General features: G+C 52.2%; 5 protein-coding genes across 5 annotated transcripts; 3 read left to right on the forward strand and 2 right to left on the reverse strand.

Moving 5' to 3' along the window:
- Positions 1-656: 656 nt before the first annotated feature.
- Positions 657-1,961, forward strand: J4E87_001579 (uncharacterized protein; the record flags this gene model as incomplete). Its single annotated transcript, XM_049373221.1, has 1 exon — positions 657-1,961. One exon carries the CDS (start codon positions 657-659, stop codon positions 1,959-1,961), a length of 1,305 nt encoding a protein of 434 aa, XP_049236591.1.
- A 649-nt stretch (positions 1,962-2,610) lies between these two features.
- Positions 2,611-8,650, forward strand: J4E87_001580 (uncharacterized protein; the record flags this gene model as incomplete). The annotated part of the gene is made up of 7 exons (XM_049373222.1): positions 2,611-4,792; positions 4,854-5,206; positions 5,265-6,504; positions 7,394-7,727; positions 7,790-8,164; positions 8,219-8,598; positions 8,619-8,650. The coding sequence occupies 7 exons, from the start codon at positions 2,611-2,613 to the stop codon at positions 8,648-8,650; spliced, it is 4,896 nt and encodes a 1,631-aa protein (XP_049236592.1).
- Positions 8,651-9,349: 699 nt separating this feature from the next.
- Positions 9,350-10,651, reverse strand: J4E87_001581 (uncharacterized protein; the record flags this gene model as incomplete). Its single annotated transcript, XM_049373223.1, has 1 exon — positions 9,350-10,651. The coding sequence occupies one exon, from the start codon at positions 10,649-10,651 to the stop codon at positions 9,350-9,352; it is 1,302 nt and encodes a 433-aa protein (XP_049236593.1).
- Positions 10,652-11,093: 442 nt separating this feature from the next.
- On the reverse strand, positions 11,094-12,503 carry J4E87_001582 (uncharacterized protein; the record flags this gene model as incomplete). Its single annotated transcript, XM_049373224.1, has 2 exons — positions 11,094-11,887; positions 11,939-12,503. 2 exons carry the CDS (start codon positions 12,501-12,503, stop codon positions 11,094-11,096), a joined length of 1,359 nt encoding a protein of 452 aa, XP_049236594.1.
- Positions 12,504-15,355: 2,852 nt separating this feature from the next.
- Positions 15,356-16,803, forward strand: J4E87_001583 (uncharacterized protein; the record flags this gene model as incomplete). Its single annotated transcript, XM_049373225.1, has 4 exons — positions 15,356-15,363; positions 15,417-15,517; positions 15,659-16,368; positions 16,594-16,803. The coding sequence occupies 4 exons, from the start codon at positions 15,356-15,358 to the stop codon at positions 16,801-16,803; spliced, it is 1,029 nt and encodes a 342-aa protein (XP_049236595.1).
- Between the last annotated feature and the right edge of the window lie 1,398 nt (positions 16,804-18,201).

Genomic DNA, 18,201 nt, shown 5'->3' on the forward strand with positions numbered 1-18,201 from the left:
GTCATATACTGCTGAAACACTCAACGTTATCTACACTTGGCAGAGAAAGCCTCTGCCCACCTTTGATCTACAATACGCAACAACAAAGGATGGCATCATGGAATGCAAAACGACGCGATGGGGGATATTTGTACAGCTATGGTATGAGTTGATCTCCGGACTTATTGACAACCGGCGTCCTTACAGTTGCAAATCGGGTGGGTGAAAAGTCTGGTAGTGCGATTCAGAGTAACATGAGAGTGAAATTGCTTATTAGGTGACAATGATTGCAAAGACTTTGAGTGCATCTTGCCAATTCATTCTTGCTCACCAACAAAAGGTGCAGTTCCCCTACTGAAAGCTGAAATGCCGTCTGTTCACTACACAACCATTGAAGGCTCATGTCGTAATTCACACAGTGCTCTTGCTTAACTGTACCACTACATTCCATTTCTCCCAGAGGCCTTGGTACTAAACTCACTCTTACCACACACTCTACCCGAATTCCACTGAATCATCACTCGACGGTCCCACGATCGATAATGACGACATATGCTCCACCCCCAATTACACGCGACGGCATGCATCCCGCCCCTCTACCCTGGCTGACAGCCCTGCTCAGACCGCGTGTCAAAGACTTCGCAGGTGTCTATAAGCACATCCTGCAGCCTATGGGTATGGCCGCACATAGCGCCTCGTATACTCGACTCACCGACACCGGCGAATTCTACCTTCAAGCCCGCGCCGACACAAAACAAAGCTTTGTCAACAATGTGTACTACAGCACTGCTTCTACCGAAACCAAGCGCCAGCTACTTGAGATGCCGTTTGAAGCATTCTTCGATCTGTGCGTACGTGAATTGCCCAATGCGGGAGACGATCGTGAGGATAAAAGTAACGACGCGAGCGCCCGCCTCTGGTTTCTTTTGAGCTGCGCGACGCATTCCGAAGCCGATGTTGATGGTTCACTAGGCCCAGAGCTGTGGAAGTACTACGAATGGACAACTTGGTGGCCCAACGAATTATCACCAACCTGGTATAGCACCGCGTTCGAAGAGCAGTCCCAGGCATTCCAAGGAAGACACTCCAAGATGTGGCCCGGTCTAACGCGGTTTCTCGAGGACGGTATACGTATCCAGGATGGGTACGCAGCGGAAGATATCGAGCACATCATCAAGCACTTCCTCTGGCTCTTACTGAACACCATCGACGTTCACCACTTCGATGATCGACACAGCCTTCGTGCTCGATATCCCCCCCAAGCGGTCGGGAGGGTGATACATGAAGGCTATGAGGTGCTATTTCTGTCCTCAAAGATGGCGCTGCAGAATCCCTTCTCAGACATTCCCAAGCCTGTGCGTGAGGCCCTGGCGACCGTCAATACCAGGGGTAACATCGAGTTCCTTGCGCAATGCCCTCTGCGTGAACTCTACGATATTGTCGCACCGGAGCTCTTCCACGCAACCGTGTACATCAACTTCCTCTATTATGCCTTGGCCGAGGTCGATCGATTGAAAGCAGATCCGAACGGCACCATACGTGCAAACCTGCTGAAGCTGCACATGGTGGGGGCACCGAAGGGGATGCGACCCGATCATACACGTTCTTGGACACGCCCTGCAGGTATGGGCGACGTGGTTACCGTAGAGCTCGAAGCCTACATCCTTCGCCATCTCGACAATGGCCCTGCCGTGGACGTCCCAATAGAGCCGACCGGACCGCGCATTGATCTCGACAGGTTGTGCGATGTGATGAGCACGCCAATAGCGACCGAGCGCTGCCCAATCTGCCTTGAAGATTACGCGGACATTGACAACGTGTGCGTAAAGCTAAAGGCCTGTGCGCATCAACTGCATCGCGGGTGCTTGGATGAATTGGTGAACGGGGTATATCCCGGAGTTCCTGAGATCAGATGTCCAGCATGTCGGACAGTTATATGTAAGGCCCGCGACTATACTGCAGTGTTGGACAATGAGGCTTGAGATGCAGCTTCATAGCTGACAAAAGGCGGAGATTGTGAAATCGCTTGAGTGGGACGTCGGGATGTAGACGCTGGTGTTGACAAGTATTTTGTGCATCATATGCTATCGCAGCTAGAGTATCAATGTAAGAATGATGAGGCGACTCCGTCAAGTGAAGGTCCATGCAGGCGAAGTGTTGAGTAAACGGATGGCACGGCGGGGTCGGCTTGGCGTCATGTGACTGAGTGCAATAGTATTTTTGCGGGTTAGCGCAATGACACGGCAGCAAGGGCATGATCGCCGCAGGGCAGCAACGCCGAAATCTGGAGCGAGGTGAACTGATAGTAACACGACCGTCAAACTCTCGGCGAGCACACACCCAACGAGTGCTCAAGATGAAGAAGCTCGTCAACAACTCTAAATCACAATGACGCCATGTTGAAGATCTCGGCGAGGGCGTGCAGCCGCCAGCTAGCGGACCGAGACGCTTCAGTCATCATACCTAGGTAGCTAGAGACGCAGCGGCCAGACCAATAGCTGCACTAGCTCACCAGATAGCAACGGAAGGCAAAAGTAATCACCTTTTGCGCAAAGCACTGCTCCAGCGTCTGTTCAATGCGGCGGTCGTGTGTTTTGTCGACTTCCGCTACTCGTCTTTGCGCCGGATGAAATGGCCTCGAACGGGCAACTACTCGCGCATCGCAACTACTACGGGACGACCGGCTATGGCTCACCACCGCCATTCGATACATCACGGCCCAAGCTGAAGCCAGCAGAGCGAGAGCTGGCAGACTTCACGCTTCTCGAAGCCCTCGACCGCGACGACCGCCCTACCTTCGCCGTCGAAACACGCTCGTCCCTAGGCCACGATGAAGCCCACACCATAGAACTCGTGTATGCGAACACGGCGCTTCACACCGTTGGCGGGCTTATGACCAAGATCACAGGCGACGAGTCGACTAGCTTGTTCGCGCAGAGCTCGGGACCACAACTTGCCTTCCGGAATTGGATTCGTGGGCAAGGGATTGAGGAGGAGCTGCAACAACACGGCAATACATACACATTCGAAGGGCACGTGTGGAATGCGACAAGTGTGGGGCGCTACAAGATTGTCAGCGGCGTGCCGACGCGACTGCTGTGGGTCGACGCCGCCCCAGGAGGAAAGAGCCACCGCACCCTCCGACGCGAGCGGAAAACACCTTGGCCTGGGAGCAAGCATCGCGCGGATGCACTACCCATCAAGCCCCAGCTGTCGCTTGCTCAGATACCGCAAACACCCGAGGCCGACACCAGCTCTTCTGCAGACCGAAGCGCAGCACCGCACGCGTCCTTCGACTGTACTTCCGATGTACTCACTTCTACCAGCCCGCACATCGAGTACTTCCGCAGTGTAGATTGGGCAAATACACCCCTGGGTCCAATGAGTTCATGGCCTAGTGATCTGCGTTGCGTAGCGAACACAGTACTCAGTAACAATGTGCCAGCCGTTATGTTCTGGGGCGACGATGTCATCATGTTGTACAACGAACCATATGTCCAACTCCTTGGCAGCCTCCATCCTTGCATGGGCGAAAGTGTCCGCGTCACGGCGCCTGATCACTGGGTCTCGTTTCAACCTCTGGTAGACTACATCAAGTCAACTGGCGAATCAATAGCCGAGCCTGACATGCTTCTATTCATTGACAGAGACAAGATCCTTGAAGAGACACACTGGTCTTTTCAATTCGTCCCGATATTGAACACCGACGGCCAAGTGGCAGCCTACTACCAGTCCTTCTACGAAGTTTCCAACCACCGTATCCTCGAGCGCCGCGTCTCTAGTCTGGTCGCAATGGGAACCCAGAGTGCGAATGCCAGAGATTTCCCGTCATTTTGGGAGACTACATTGCGCTCACTGAGCTTGAACGATAAGGATGTGCCATTTGCGTTGTTGTATGCTGCCGAGCGGCATGTTAGCGCTCAAATACCTTCAGTATCATCACCCGGTAGCATTCCTCCGTTAGAAGGCTGCGTTCTCAAGGGTACCATTGGCGTTTCCGCTGACCATTCCATCGCCCCCGCGACCATCAATATCAACGAAGACTCTTACATCCTCCAGCCGTTCCTAAGTCGCGCCGCCAAGTCCGGGAAAGCGACCGTTGTTCACGTCGAGGACCTTCCCGATCCAACAAGGGCCTTGCAAGGCATCGACTGGAAAGGGTATGGTGACCCTTGTCGAACCTTAGTCATCTGTCCAATAATACCCACCACTGGAAATCAGGTAGAAGGCTTCCTCATAATCGGCATAAATCCGCGCCGCCCCTTCGACGAAGAGTACCAGCAATACCTGCATGTCATGGTGCGGTTGCTGGCTACGTCTCTTGCTTCCATCGTTCTTTTTGAAGACGAAGTCCGACAAAGAGAAAACGCCATCATCCAGGCTGCCCAGATCCAAGAACATCTGATGGCGGAAATACAACTCAAAGAAAGCAAGTTTCAGCGCTTCGCGGAACGATCCGACGTAGGCATCTTTATTATTGATCCGGCAGGAACTTACACTTACCGTAATCAACGATGGCATGATATATTTGAGATCGCATCCTCTGATGACAACGCCACCGTGGCATGGCATAAAATCGCGTTCGAAGAGGACATCTCTTACTGCCAATCCATGTTCGCAAAACTAATCATGAATCACGAATCTGTTATCTTTGAGCTGCGTACGCGGATGCCCTGGACGCCGCCGTCACAGTCAGATGAGCCGCAGACCGAGGATACCCAGCACTACAAGTGGATTTTGTGTTCAGCCTTCCCCGAGTTGGGTCCGAACGGCGATCTTGTTGAGGTCGTCGGGAATGTTACAGATATATCCAGTAAGCACCTTTAAGTACGATGACCCATCATACATGCACTGACCACCCGCGCCCATTTTAGAGCAGAAGTGGGCTGAAGGCATTCAAAAGATACGCATGGACAGCGCACTGCAAGGCAAGCAACACTTGGAACACTTTCTGGACACGACGAGTCATGAGATGCGAAACCCTCTCAGCGCCATCATGCAATGCGCGGATTCGATCACGTCTTCCTATCCCCAAGAAGATTACCAAGAGCGCCAAAACACCACACCAAACGAGTGGACGGCTTTCATCGAGTCTACCCTAGACGCTGCCCAGACGATAGGAGTTTGCGCATCGCACATGAAGCACATAGTCGACGATATCCTCACCATCTCCAAACTCGATTCGGGTCTCTTGGACATGACACCGGTCATTGCGCAACCCGAGAGTGTAAGACCTATAATTTGATGACACGTATGTTACACAGACTAACTTCATAATCTGACAGGTGGTCATGCATGCAGTGAAGATGTTCGACGCAGAAGCAAGAGCAGCAGGTATCAACCTCGTGTTGAACGTGGATCAATCCTATCGCAACATGGAGATCGACTGGGCATCTTTGGATCCAACAAGGGTGCTGCAGATTCTCATCAACCTCCTCACCAATGCCATTAAGTTCACCCGCTTGGAGTCCACCAAGCGTGTAACAGTGACTCTGGCCGCCAGTAGCGCTGAACCCGTCTCAACGCTACATGGAATACAGTATAACGAGGAGAGGCTGGTTGGACAAGACCCCCACTTGGAAGAGGATTGGAAGAAAGCTCAAGAGTTATTCTACATTCAATTCGCCGTCACTGATACGGGCCGTGGACTTTCCGACGAAGAAAAATGCAATCTCTTCACCCGCTTTTCACAAGCCTCACCTCGGACGCACATACACTACGGTGGCTCTGGCCTTGGGTTATTCATATCTAGACGTCTCACCGAGTTACAAGGCGGATCAATCGGCGTTGCGAGCGAGTCTGGAAGAGGCAGCACGTTTGCTTTCTACATCAAATCACGACGGGCGAGACCTATTGTAGCTCGGAAAGGCAGTCTCCCTCATGTTTTCCCAGAAGAGATCAAGCACAGACGCCCGATACCGCTCGTAAGCCTAACGCGTCCGTCTCCTCCCGTGCGCATATCCACAGGCGAGCAAGGTCAAAGATCAGACTCTGCCAGTCCAAAAGCACGCCGCCCGTCAGTGCAGTCAAAATCCTCGCAGACCGAACACTCTCACGTTCGACCGGAAGCGCTAGGACTACCAGAGGGCCCCGATCTGCAAGAATTGAAGCGTACAAAAAGTATACCAGATACGCTGCATGTCCTTGTGGTAGAAGATAATCTCATAAACCAGCGCGTTCTCGCCAAACAACTGCGCAATCTGGGATGTGTCGTGAGCGTCGCCAATCACGGTCAAGAAGCCCTTGACTTCCTACCAAAGACCAGTCTGTGGAAACACGATCAAGCTACTGGCGACGCGATCGCGCAAGAGGCCCTCCATAATGGCGAACTGCCCATCGAACTCAGCCTCATCCTCATGGATTGGGAGATGCCCATCATGAACGGACTCACGGCCGTAGCCGAAATCCGGAAGCTTGAGCAACAGGGCTTGTTGAAGGAGCGGGTGCCAATCATCGGGGTCACAGCCAACGTGCGCCAGCAGCAGATCGAGCAAGCCATGGCTGCGGGAATGGACGATGTTGTTGGTAAGCCTTTCAGGGTTGCAGAGTTGCTCGTGCGGATGAGGGGGATAGTCGCTGGTATGGATCCGGAGGGACCGAATAGTGCAACCTTGACTGAGGGGTATGCAAGCTTTGGATAATGGAAAAGCCATTGGATCACGATTCACAAGAATTAATACCATTCCACGAGTGCAAGCTCAGCATATGACCAACTTAGAGACCTCGCAACATCTTTTCCTTGTTCAGTGTCGATCGCCGGCCAAGTGCTACAAAGTAAGCATTCAAGGCTAATCTGAGCCACATATCCAAAGCTTTGACCACTCGTTCTTCGATGACCCTACATATTCAAGGTTGACTGCATTAGCGCACCAGCCGCTTATCACAGGTTGCATATTGACTTACAGGCCTGCGAACGATTACGCGAACGGTCAGCCGGGTAACTGTAACTACCCCTCATGATGCTGACACTGGACCCAAGAGTGTGAACTCATTTCATTCTGCATTCTTCCCACCAAGACCATCGTCCTCAATCATGGCGCTGTCCCAAAATCTTGACCTTTGGAGCTCCGTAGTCGTCTTCTTCGTTTATATCCCCATTCTTTACTGCATAGGCTGGCTCACATATGCGCGAACGCTTCACCCGCTTGCGAAAGTACCAGGTCCTATCTGGCCCGCGATATCGCGGACATGGCTTATGTATCGCATGTATCAGGGGGACTTGGAGATGCACATGCGCGCAATGCATAAAAGGTTCCGATTTCCTGTTCTCTGTCGATGGGTGTGAACTGACATGTTATAGTCAGTGTTCCCATCGTTACGAGTTGAACGACATTTTGCAAAGAGACGCTTGTATCGGAACAACATTAAGTTCTGGGCACTTGAGAAACCATGCTAATAGCGTTTGACTAACTAGAATACGGCCCAATCGTGCGCACAGCACCGGACGAAGTGCACGTCAGCGACCCCAGTGCTATTCCTATCCTATATCCTACACAGCAGCCGCTTGAAAAGACCGATTGGTACCTCACCTATAGAGCGGTGAACCTAGGGCCCAGCCCCGACTTATTCACAGATGACAATGAGAAACATCATGCAGCTCACCGACGGACCGTCGGCTCTGTGTACACACTAAGCAGCATATTGAAGAACGAGCGGGCCGTGGACGAACTGATGACATTGTTCGGGAAAAGGCTCGGTAGATTTGCAGACCGTGAGGAAGATGTTGATTTTGGGTTATGGCTGGAGATGTGAGTGTGCCAGGTCACCCGTCCTCGCAGCAACATACCTAGGTATTGACCTACACGTACAGGTTCTCCTTCGACAGCGTAGGCGCCGTATTCTTCGGCCAGCCCTTCGGCTTCCTGGAAACGAGTTCAGACTATGGGAACTACATCGCCGCCGTACACACCGCTATGCCGATGAGCTCCGTCATCGCGATGGCGCCGCTGTGGTGCCGCGGGTACCTCCTCCAGATCGGCGTCATGATCCCAAAAGTCTTCAAAGCCATCATGGCTGTAGATGGAATCGGGCAGACTGCTGTTCGCGAAACTGGTATTGCGCAGGAGAAAAGGGCGGAAGCGAATACGCATCGTACGGATGTTCTGTCGCAGTTATTAGGGATTATGAGGGAGAAGGGAGGCAGTCTGTCGATCGAGAAGATTCATGTTGAGATGTGGGCGGCTGTGTAAGCAACAGCTGGGTCTGCCAAGAACCCTTTTTTGCTAATACATAATAATAGTATCGCCGGCTCAGACAGTACCTCCGGCGCTCTCCGCGCAATCTTCTACTTCCTCATGAAACATCCCCCCAAGATGGAACGACTAACCCAGGAGATCGACGCTGCCTTTCAGAACAGCACGCTCACCAGTCCCGTACAATACAACCAAGCCACCAAGCTACCCTACCTCATGGCCGTCATCCAAGAGTCGCTAAGACTCTTCCCGCCGTTTGGCGTGTCGATGCCGCGATATGTGCCGAACGGTGGTCTGCATCTCTTCAGCTATCACATCCCTGCTGGCTTCAAGATCGGTATGAATGCCATGGTTACGCAATTCGACGAATCGGTCTTTGGCGAGGATGCGCGTGAGTTCCGTCCGGAGCGATGGCTCGTCAACGACGGTCAGTACAGAGCCATGCAGAAAGCTATGCTGGTGTTTGGCGCGGGTACTAGAACTTGCATTGGGAAACATGTAAGTGCCGAGAACTGGGGGTTGGTTTGTTTGTCGCGTTTACTGATGATGGTGCTGTAGCTTTCGAATACGGAGATGTATAAGGTGGTGCCGGAGATACTGAGGAGGTTTACGGTGGAGATGGCGCATGATAGGCCTTGGAAGACGCATAATGCGACGTTTGTGCTTCAGAGTGATGTGATTTGTAGAATTACGCGTAGGCCACTCTGAAGAGTTGACGCGCCCAGGAACGTGAATTCTGGCGGCAGGTGTATATGGAAGGTTTCCATCTATGGATGACCCGTAGACGCGTCACGCGTGCGCACGTGCGCGGTCTTGAGACTAGTCTTGATTCGGCGATGCCGCGTCTACCCGGGGAATCACTTATCCTGCGTTCAGCTATCTACAATCTCATTGCCTGCTATGTAAATTGATATTGATCCAGATTCGCATTCTACGCGTCCTCAATAGACAAATCTACCCTGTAATGCATGCTGGTGATGACCTTGTAGCACGACGCGCGGCCGCTATGTAATGAAGTCTAGAGTGGGGCTAGCGATATCGCATGGCTTCCTGCCGCCTGTTGTGATCAACTTCTCCTTCGCCCACCTCATACAGGACAGAGACTAAATACCTTGAAGCCAACGTTGACGCTGGGTCACCTACTTTACATGTTCTCATCTTGATGTAGGCCCTAGGGTCTACTCAATCCGACGCCGCTCTCTCGCATCACAGATCCCAGCTCTACACAGCGGACACCGATTGCTGTTCGTCTCGATGCCGTTGATCATGGTTTCCAAGCACTGCGCATGAAACGCATGGCTGCAATCGACCTGCCAAGCCATCGTATCTGCGTTGCGCACGTCAAAGGGCTCCAAATCGACTGGACAGATGGCTTCAGGACCAAGCTGGACAGGCCTAGCCACGCTGCTGGCTAGAATACAAGGACCGGTCGCTTCCCACTTTACGTCTTCGAATGAAGCAGGCTCGTACTCTTGCCATTCCTGTATCATACCTTCAGGGATAGTCAGACTCACGATCAGATAAGGGACGTAGTTTCTCTGTTCGACGATGTCCGCGCCTACGACCTCGCCAAGACCAAGGTCATCGAAAAAAATCCTAGTGCGAGGTACATCCTGAATCACGCTTTCCACACACCCTACAAGCCACTTGTACATGTGCCAGTTGAGAAGCTCTCTTTCTGTACTTTCGAGAATCTCCTTCGCTCGCAAAACAACAAAGTCCTGGATGGTACGATGGTTTATGCCAGCGCAGTGTACACGCGCATCTAACGGCATGTGATTGCCTGGATCAGCAAACATCCGCGACAGCTGGTCGATGCGATGCTCTGCCAATGCCTCCACCAACTCTGGACTGGGTGCATAACTTGTTTTCTGGAATAGGTCGCAGATGTATGCGATGTGGTGGACTAAGAGATTAAAGACAATCTCTGCCGTATTGCCGTGTCCAGTGGCTGGTGCAGGGATCAAAAGTAAGTCGCCCAGATGTGGAAAGTCCTCTGAATCCAATCGCTGTTGCATAAAGGTGTTGATATCGCTCGGCTGGTCGAAGTAACGGGGTTGTTCCTCCATCAACCGGGTCACAAAATCAACAAATTGCCCGTCGTAGCCTGATTGCAGCATTGTCAAACAAAGCTGAGTGTGGTCATCGACGCGTACACCCATGAACACTTCGTTTTGCCCTCTGCCCATCTGCGATGTGTCCATGTAGTCGACCAGCTCCTCACGACGGTCCATCAGCTCCTGCCACGCTTGTCCGAAATCTCCAGAGGGCGTGGAAGCGAGCACTCCTAAATGGGTCGTCCATAAGTTCAGAGCCAGGGCCCGTTTCCTTGGGTAACTGAGTGCATATAACAACATGGTGTCGTATGTGGCAACGACGTTACTGCGAGCTTCATGTGTGTCCTCCGCTGCAGTGAGCAGAGTGTGCAGGTACGTTAAGGGGGTGGGTAGCTCAAGTTCTGGTTCTAGTAAACTTTCCATGATGATAGTAGAGTGAGTTGAAGACACGTGTACTTGTAGACAGGTACTGCAACTTCCTGTATGTCTACTGGTGGTAGAAATACCGGCCAGCTCACAACGCCTTTATAAAAGCTTACGATTTCACAAACCCAAATTCCAGCAATGAATGGAATGTACAAAGCGTTGACAGTAGTTGCGACAGGAAATCGCGAGAATCATCGCACTACTTCAGTGCTTTGTGGTGAAGAGCCCGTGTGCTAATTGCTAAAAAGAAAGTGAAGTGTTTAACGAATTGCTATGGTAATGGTATAGTCGAATCGAAGGTCATTCACAAGCAACAGGTCAAGAATGCATTGTATGAAGATCTTTTTATTAGTGTCTAGGGTGCTCTGTAAAGGAGAGGCGTCATAATTTGGGATATCGCTAATTATTACAAGTTTTTCTCGTTCCAACCAAGAGCTATCTAACTAGAGTGGCTGCACGTGGGGTTGGTGGGAGCATTCTTTCCACCAAAGTACACCTTATTGTAGACGTTGTCGCCAGTCCAAGCATCGGACGGGACCTTCGGGGGGTTGACAGGGCCACCCTCCTGTTGAGAGTGAGGGAACAGTCCGAAGTTGGGTGAGACGACGTTGTCGGGGCATCCGAGCGCGGTCTTGCTGAGAATGGGGTCGAGGACTGAAAGAGCCCACGAGACACCCTTGGCGACATTCTCCTCGGTACCGCCAAGCGCAAGCGGAGTGATGGAGTTGAGGCCCTGGTAGACATCGCAGAGCACAGTCTGGACAGTCAATTTGCCAGTACCGACCTGAGCGACGCCAGGAACGATGATGTTGCGGGGGTAGATCTGGAGGAAGCCGTCGGAGAGGGCCTGGACCGCGCCGTACTGGGTGTCACGACGGTACCAGTTCTCGGGCCAGCGCTCGGGAACGTACTTGAACTCCCGGGTCTTCTCGTCGTACTCAGCACCGATGATGCTCATGATGCTCTTGTAGTTGGGCACACCACCCGCGCCGTAGGTACCGTTAGAGAAGAACTGGGGGTAGAAGGAGAAGGCGGCGACTGAGACGATCTGAGGGAAGGGGAAGTAGTAGAGGAAGGGGTTGTTGTCCTTGGAGAAGCCAGCCGATTTAGCGTAGTGCTTCGCCATGACATCCATGGAGAACTCCTTCTTGGGGTCTTGGGCAGCATACCCGACCATCTGCTTCACCAGACGAGAAGAGAGATGATGGTTGTCACCGCATCCCATGTAGTAATCTGTCTCAATGTTAGTGTCCAGGTTTCGCTTTGGAGAGTCAGTAGACATACCTTCACGGTTGGGTGAAACATCAGCTTCGACAACAGAGTGCCTGTTGAGACCACCGATTCCGTTCTTTCCAGAGCCCAGATAGAAGGACAAGCCATCCAAGTCTCCACTGCCCAAGACAGCGAAAGTGGCTAGAACTGTGGCAAGTTCTACACCCATGTTGAATCCACGCCCAGTGGCCTCCAAAACCTGTCCGTAGGTGACGTAGCCGTCGCGGGGGAGATAACCATGATTGGCGAGCAAGTTGAGACCTGGGCAGGGACCACGAGAGTCGTTGGGACCAGGTGCCTTGAACTCGTAGCCAGGCTCAGGACGCAGGTTGCTTTTCTTGACGATGGCCTGTCCGACCGAGGACAGGAGCCCATCAACAACACCGCCAAGCGAGCCCAACAGGTTGCCGACTGGGTTGAGCAGCTGGGGTTCAGCGGCGCGGTTCGCAAGTTGTTCACGCTTGATCTCCCCACGAAGGAACTCCTCCATCTCTGGGCGGGAGTTCGCGCCCATCATGCCGGGGTAGGCGGCAGCGAGGGCTGGCAACGCCAGAGTGACTGATTGAGTGAACCTCATGGTGTTGGTGGCACAAGATTGTCGGTATGAGGAGAGAAGGGGAGAAGGAGCAAGTGATGGCTCTGGCTGAAGAACTGATGTAGAACACACGGTGAAGAGGATTTATAGACTTCTTCTCCGCGCAGCTGCTTCTAAGCCTCTCCGCCGCTCCGGTAAAGCCTGCATGGATGATGTCTGTTGGCACCGTCCACGTTGAGTATGATCTTCATCAAAAGTCGCCGAAGAAGTGTGTCGCGCTTCCATTTTCGTACGGTTGTCATCATGATCGCCAGCTAGAACTGGGGGAGACTTAGTCAAAACGCCATGCGGCTACAGATCCACACATGGATGAGGCAGAGCGCAGCAACCCAATCAGATGTTTCCGGATTACCCATTACTTACCTGAGTCGTGGTGCTCCGCGGCCAAGCGCTTGAAAGCGAGTCAAAATCATGGGGTTTTGGTATTCAGCACAACTCGAGTGACCCACTTGTATCCACACAGTGCGCCAGTCATTCACTTGGATCGAAGGTCGATTCCCCAGATTCAAGGTAGTGATCGCGATGATAAAGGAGGCGTTATCATTTGCTCTCAGCAGCTAACACTCATTGGGTTCGATCAAGCCACAAGAGTGAGCGCGGTCTCCTGTCATCGAAGAAGTGTGGATTGGTGGAGCTGTCGAAACGTGTCAGTCGCAATTTCTGAACCACTGCAGTGAATCCGAGAACGAATGTAATCAAGTTCTCGAAGCAGACTCCCATGGCCTACACATCTTCCGTACATGGAGCAGGGGTTAGGTGACCATAATAGATACATCATATCTCGGTGCACTATGCAGTAGCTTGCAGAATCGGCAGGTAGGATAGCGCCGGCTCTCTAATTCGACGGAGAATTTATACTCACCCTCGCCGAACGCTGATAGTGCACAGGGGCTCCTGGGATGCCTATGCGGCCCCATCGGGACCAGAACAGGCTGCCAATTAGCCTAATGCTATCTATACAGGGCGTTCGCTGTGAACTTGCAGAGTCCACGGTGTGCTGGCGATATAACCGACGTCAGGATGCTGCAGGAAATATTGGCACACTCGCCAATGTGCCATGATGTGCCGTGATGGCAACCAGGATCGGATCGGAAATCCGTAGTTTGCTAGGGCTCGATACATGGAGGTACGGTTCGGTTAGATTGATCCGGCTGATTGAGATCGGCGGCTCTGCGTTTCGTGTCGCGATCGAATTTTGGCCAGGAAATGATGCGAAAGTTGAAATCCCGCCTTCTCGCTCGATGGCGTTAGGTGGTCTGGCGTTTCGCTTGCCTGGTGGCAGAAGGGGAAAGGTCTTCGCCAGCGACGTCACTGCGCCATCGCGGAGCCCCGTACCGACGACGATCATCGACGCTAGCGCCAACCTTAACCCCAAAACGCGACAACGTGGCGCTTTCGCTCGTGATGGCGCAGTGATATGGGACAAAGCCACCGCGCAAAAGAAATGTTGAGCTCGATACATGCCTGCCAGCACCAATCGCAACCTTTTCACCTCCCGAGGTACCAATCACGGCTCTCACGTTGGTCATGACAAGGACAAGAGCCTAGGCGGCAGGTTGAGCTAAGGGAGCTGACTCTGATGCACGCATTACAGACCGCTTGCGCAGAGACATTTTGGTAATCATTGAGCGCGTCACGTCTTCGCGTTGTTCACGTGGAGATCTCCCGAGCTTGGGTGCCCCTGGCAATCTAATACCAGGAGCTTTTTACGGGTAGTTTCAGAGTCCCTTGAACTCCCCAAGTTCAGCGACGGCCGCAGCTTGCGGAAATTTTGCTTTTTGGTGGGAGCCAGCACGAAATACCTCCACTGTTCCGTTCGAAATGCATCTGTGCTTTCGTCTGCCTCTGCGTGGGTGGTGTTACCTAGGTATCTTTCTGACTTCGCAGACCCTCCGGACCTCATCACCTCCAAACAACACCATCGATGAGTTTGGGAAAAGCTACAGGATCAACGCAGAGGGCTTGGGGAGGTAGCGAAGACCACATACTAGTCTCAAGGTCACTAAGAGTTGTCCAGTCCGCAGTCGTACCCACTAAGTCCAGGCGCGGTTGTCGATATGGACTCGATTCTGGGGTTTGCGATCCTTATCATCTCACACAGCCTACTGGTCTCTACAAGGTGTTTCGTTGACAAAGTTGTGAGCGGCTTTCGTCGATGGCTTGTCAAGTAACAACAAATGCAGTGGACGACTGACCTAAGCATGGCTTCCGGCGACATCACGCAAAATCCCAGAAGCTGTGCGAAGTTAGTCAGAGTCATTAATTCTCGCCTGTTTTTATTCTTCTAGCGTCCTCCCAGACGTCGACGTCCACTCAACTATCCTTCCGATTCCCTCTCTTGGTTGCCATCTACTTCATCCACAGTACTGCGATGACGCAGAGCGAGGCGAGCTACTCACAACTTCCGCAACATCGACGACCTTAACGAAAAGACACTCTCACGAATGAGAGAAATTGCAAGTATAATATACTGTCGATTTAGATGTACTATTCTCATCAACTTCGTGGCTCAGTACAACAAAAACAACAACCGTATTGGAACCCCATAGCATTGTGAGCGTACCTACCTCTCAGACAATGTATTTGACAATTCGATCTACAATGTCATTTCAATGACTACATATGCTCCATACCTCATGAGACCATGTCATTCACTCCGACGCAAGCGACACCAAAAGACAAATCCACGACCATGGCGACGAGCACGCCTCCATCCCCTTTACCCATCCTCATCAACATCCTACAATCCCACACAAAGACCCCAGAAGAAGGTTACCGAGTCCTGCAAGCCTACCAGATATTCGTTGACTACGCCTTACAATGCCGCACTGACGATGCCTTTGTAACTCTCCTCGACGCCACTGTTATACCTGGAGAATGGCACGACCTCCGTAGCTGGCTCCATACGCAACATCCCGATACCAACACTCTTGAAGCATTCCCCTGCCACTACGACGTCGCCACCGAACTCATCCGCAACCTACCGGAACATGACCGTCTAACGCTAGTGACAACCTCTAAGAGCTATTGTTATCACGTTGGCGAGCAGACAGGTTTTACGCTGAGAACTCTCATCCGACACGGAGGCTTCAAAGAGCTATTGAAATACATCATAAAACTGCAGCCACGATGTGCAGTGCAGACCAAGGAAAAAGAAAAAGAAATAGAGATAGCCATACAACGAGATGGGGAGACACATTTCATCGAAGCGATACGCAAACAGATTGATACTGTAAACCAGGAAAAGATTAAGAATACGCTAGCTGTGCTTTCGGAGATCGCTGTGCGTGCGGCTGCTTTCCTCCAAAAGTGTGACTTCACGGTTACGAAGGAAACTGCCCACGAATTTTCCATGGATGCAATCATGTACACCCGTTCGATCGTATCAGAGCCTTTCAGCATGGTTCCACTGGCTGAGAGGTGCGATTTGGCGCGCCTCGATGTAATGGTGTTGGCACGTTCACTGTTGCACCAAGCATTTGCCATTGCGAAGACGACTCCGGTGCGGCAGGAACTAGCCTGGCGTCTCCATCACTGGATGGCGCATCGCGTGAAGGATGCTTTCAGGCTTGAAGTCCGTGGCCACTTCCGCTACTTCGAGATTGGAAACGCAGTGACCGAAGTCATGCACAGTCCATTCCGATGGCAAGGTTTCTTCGCTGCGAATCCGACGCCGCTTGCTAATTTTCTTCCTCACGGTTGGGAAGACCAGGATGGGCACCGTTTCTCCTATGGCGAACTGACTATTCCGCTGCTCGAGGAGGAGGAGCATGTGCCTTGGTTCATGGAGGACGTGGATAGGGAGCCGGATAGTCCGCGACGAAGTGCGCGTATCTGCTCTTCACCGGTACGTGTAGCAAGTGAGATTGAGCCAGACGCTGCTTGCACGATATGTGGCGACGCGCTTGTTGTAGTCGAAGGGCTATGTCTGCAAATGCCTATGCGTGCGCATTGCAGCGGGGGACATATGTATCACTATGAATGCTTGACGATGTTGATCAACGGCATTGATGCGTACGCAAATAAGTGCCCTGTTTGCCGTCAAGAAATTTGTTCACTGCGGCGTAGCAAGCCTATCATTTACGACGACGAGGAGATGGACGAAGAGATGGACGAAGAGTTGGACGAGGAGTTGGACGAGGAGTTGGACGAAGAAGTCGAAGAAGAGGTGTACGTGGTGGACGAAGAAGTGAACGAGTGGGTGGACAAACGGGTGAACGAGTGGGTGAACGAGTGGGTGAACGAGCAGGTAGACGAGGAGATGGACGAAGCGATGGACTAGCCGTAGCAAAAAAGAGTATGAGACCACTTGTCGCTATATTACAATACATGCAATCCTATCCCTCGCCATCCCACCAAGTATCAACACCTTCGCACCACATCCTCAAATATCATCTGGATCCTTCACACAAAATAAACCATCCTTGAAGTTTGCCCAAAACGTTTCATCGTTCGTTCTCCGCAAGACCGCAACTGTGATGCCCACAAGTAACCACAAACACAGTATCGTCATGCTGAGAAAGATGACTGTGTACAAGCCAGCCTTTTCTGAGTGTGTGAAATCGTTGTCATCGTGGTCGCTTTCGCGGGGGAGAAGGACCGAGAATGGGGATTCGTATAGCTTGGGAGGCGTGGAGGGGACAGGACTGGCCTGTACCGCGAGACATAGTGTAAAGAAGAGCTGGACGGCTGTTAGTGGGAAATCTCGTTATTTAAGGTCTCTGTAGATACTCACCAGCGCGAAGAGCGAGCTTGTAAAAGCCATCGTTTCTGCAAACAGTACGGTGCGGAGTGTTTAGTTCAGTAGGATCGAGTATCGCAAATCCTTAGCAGAGCAGAACTGGAGTTTTGTATGGTGCAAAAGATATGCTGTGTGAGGCAGAAAGGTAGAACTCATCGTGCCGAGTTTATGTAGCGCAGCACTGTTTGTGTGTGAATGTTCACCCACACGACACATGCCAGCGTTACTCTACCTAGAGTTGTGAATGGGTTTATCAAAGTATGTCGTAAAGCCTTTCCATGATGAAGATGCCATACAGTAAAGATGCGCTGCGAGAGATACTCCAGGCTCGAATATTCTCCATGCCCAGCTACAACACTGGATGCTCCGGGTCGAGCCTACTTCCGGGAGCCGGCAGAGCAGTCGCACACACCTGGATCATTTCAACAGATCGCCGTGATTCAAGGAACTGGCTATGCATGAACTACGTCAGTTTTGTCGATCCGCAGAAAATGAGAGTTGAGCGCGTGGAGCAAAATTTCTTCCAAGTCACCCACCACACTCCAACAGCCCACAACTCTTACGTCAAGTCCAAAGCAACGTGGCAAGAAGGAAGACTCATCTACTCGATACCGGAGTAGAGCCGTCCGTTCTCACTTCGCCCGGTGAAATGTGTCATGAAAGAGGTCGCTGATGAGTCCGGATGACCGCGATCGATGTCTTCCAGTCACGCATCTCTGCGGCCTTGCGGCACAGTAGAGCTCGCCCTCCCGCCCAGCGTTGGGTGGAAGGAACCGTCGGTCCCACTGCGGCACACACTCAATGAGACACAAAGAGCGGCAGCGGCGGCCAGTTCGCATGAGGCACGGCGTGAGAAGGTTCGGAACGCAGCGTCTGACTGTCGCGGACGTTCCCGTAGAGGCACAGCTACGCCCGTGTGCCTGTGCCTGACATGCGATG

Source organism: Alternaria ethzedia (assembly GCF_023757985.1).
Source record: "Alternaria ethzedia strain BMP 0044 chromosome Unknown scaffold_3, whole genome shotgun sequence".
Lineage (NCBI taxonomy): Eukaryota > Fungi > Ascomycota > Dothideomycetes > Pleosporales > Pleosporaceae > Alternaria > Alternaria ethzedia.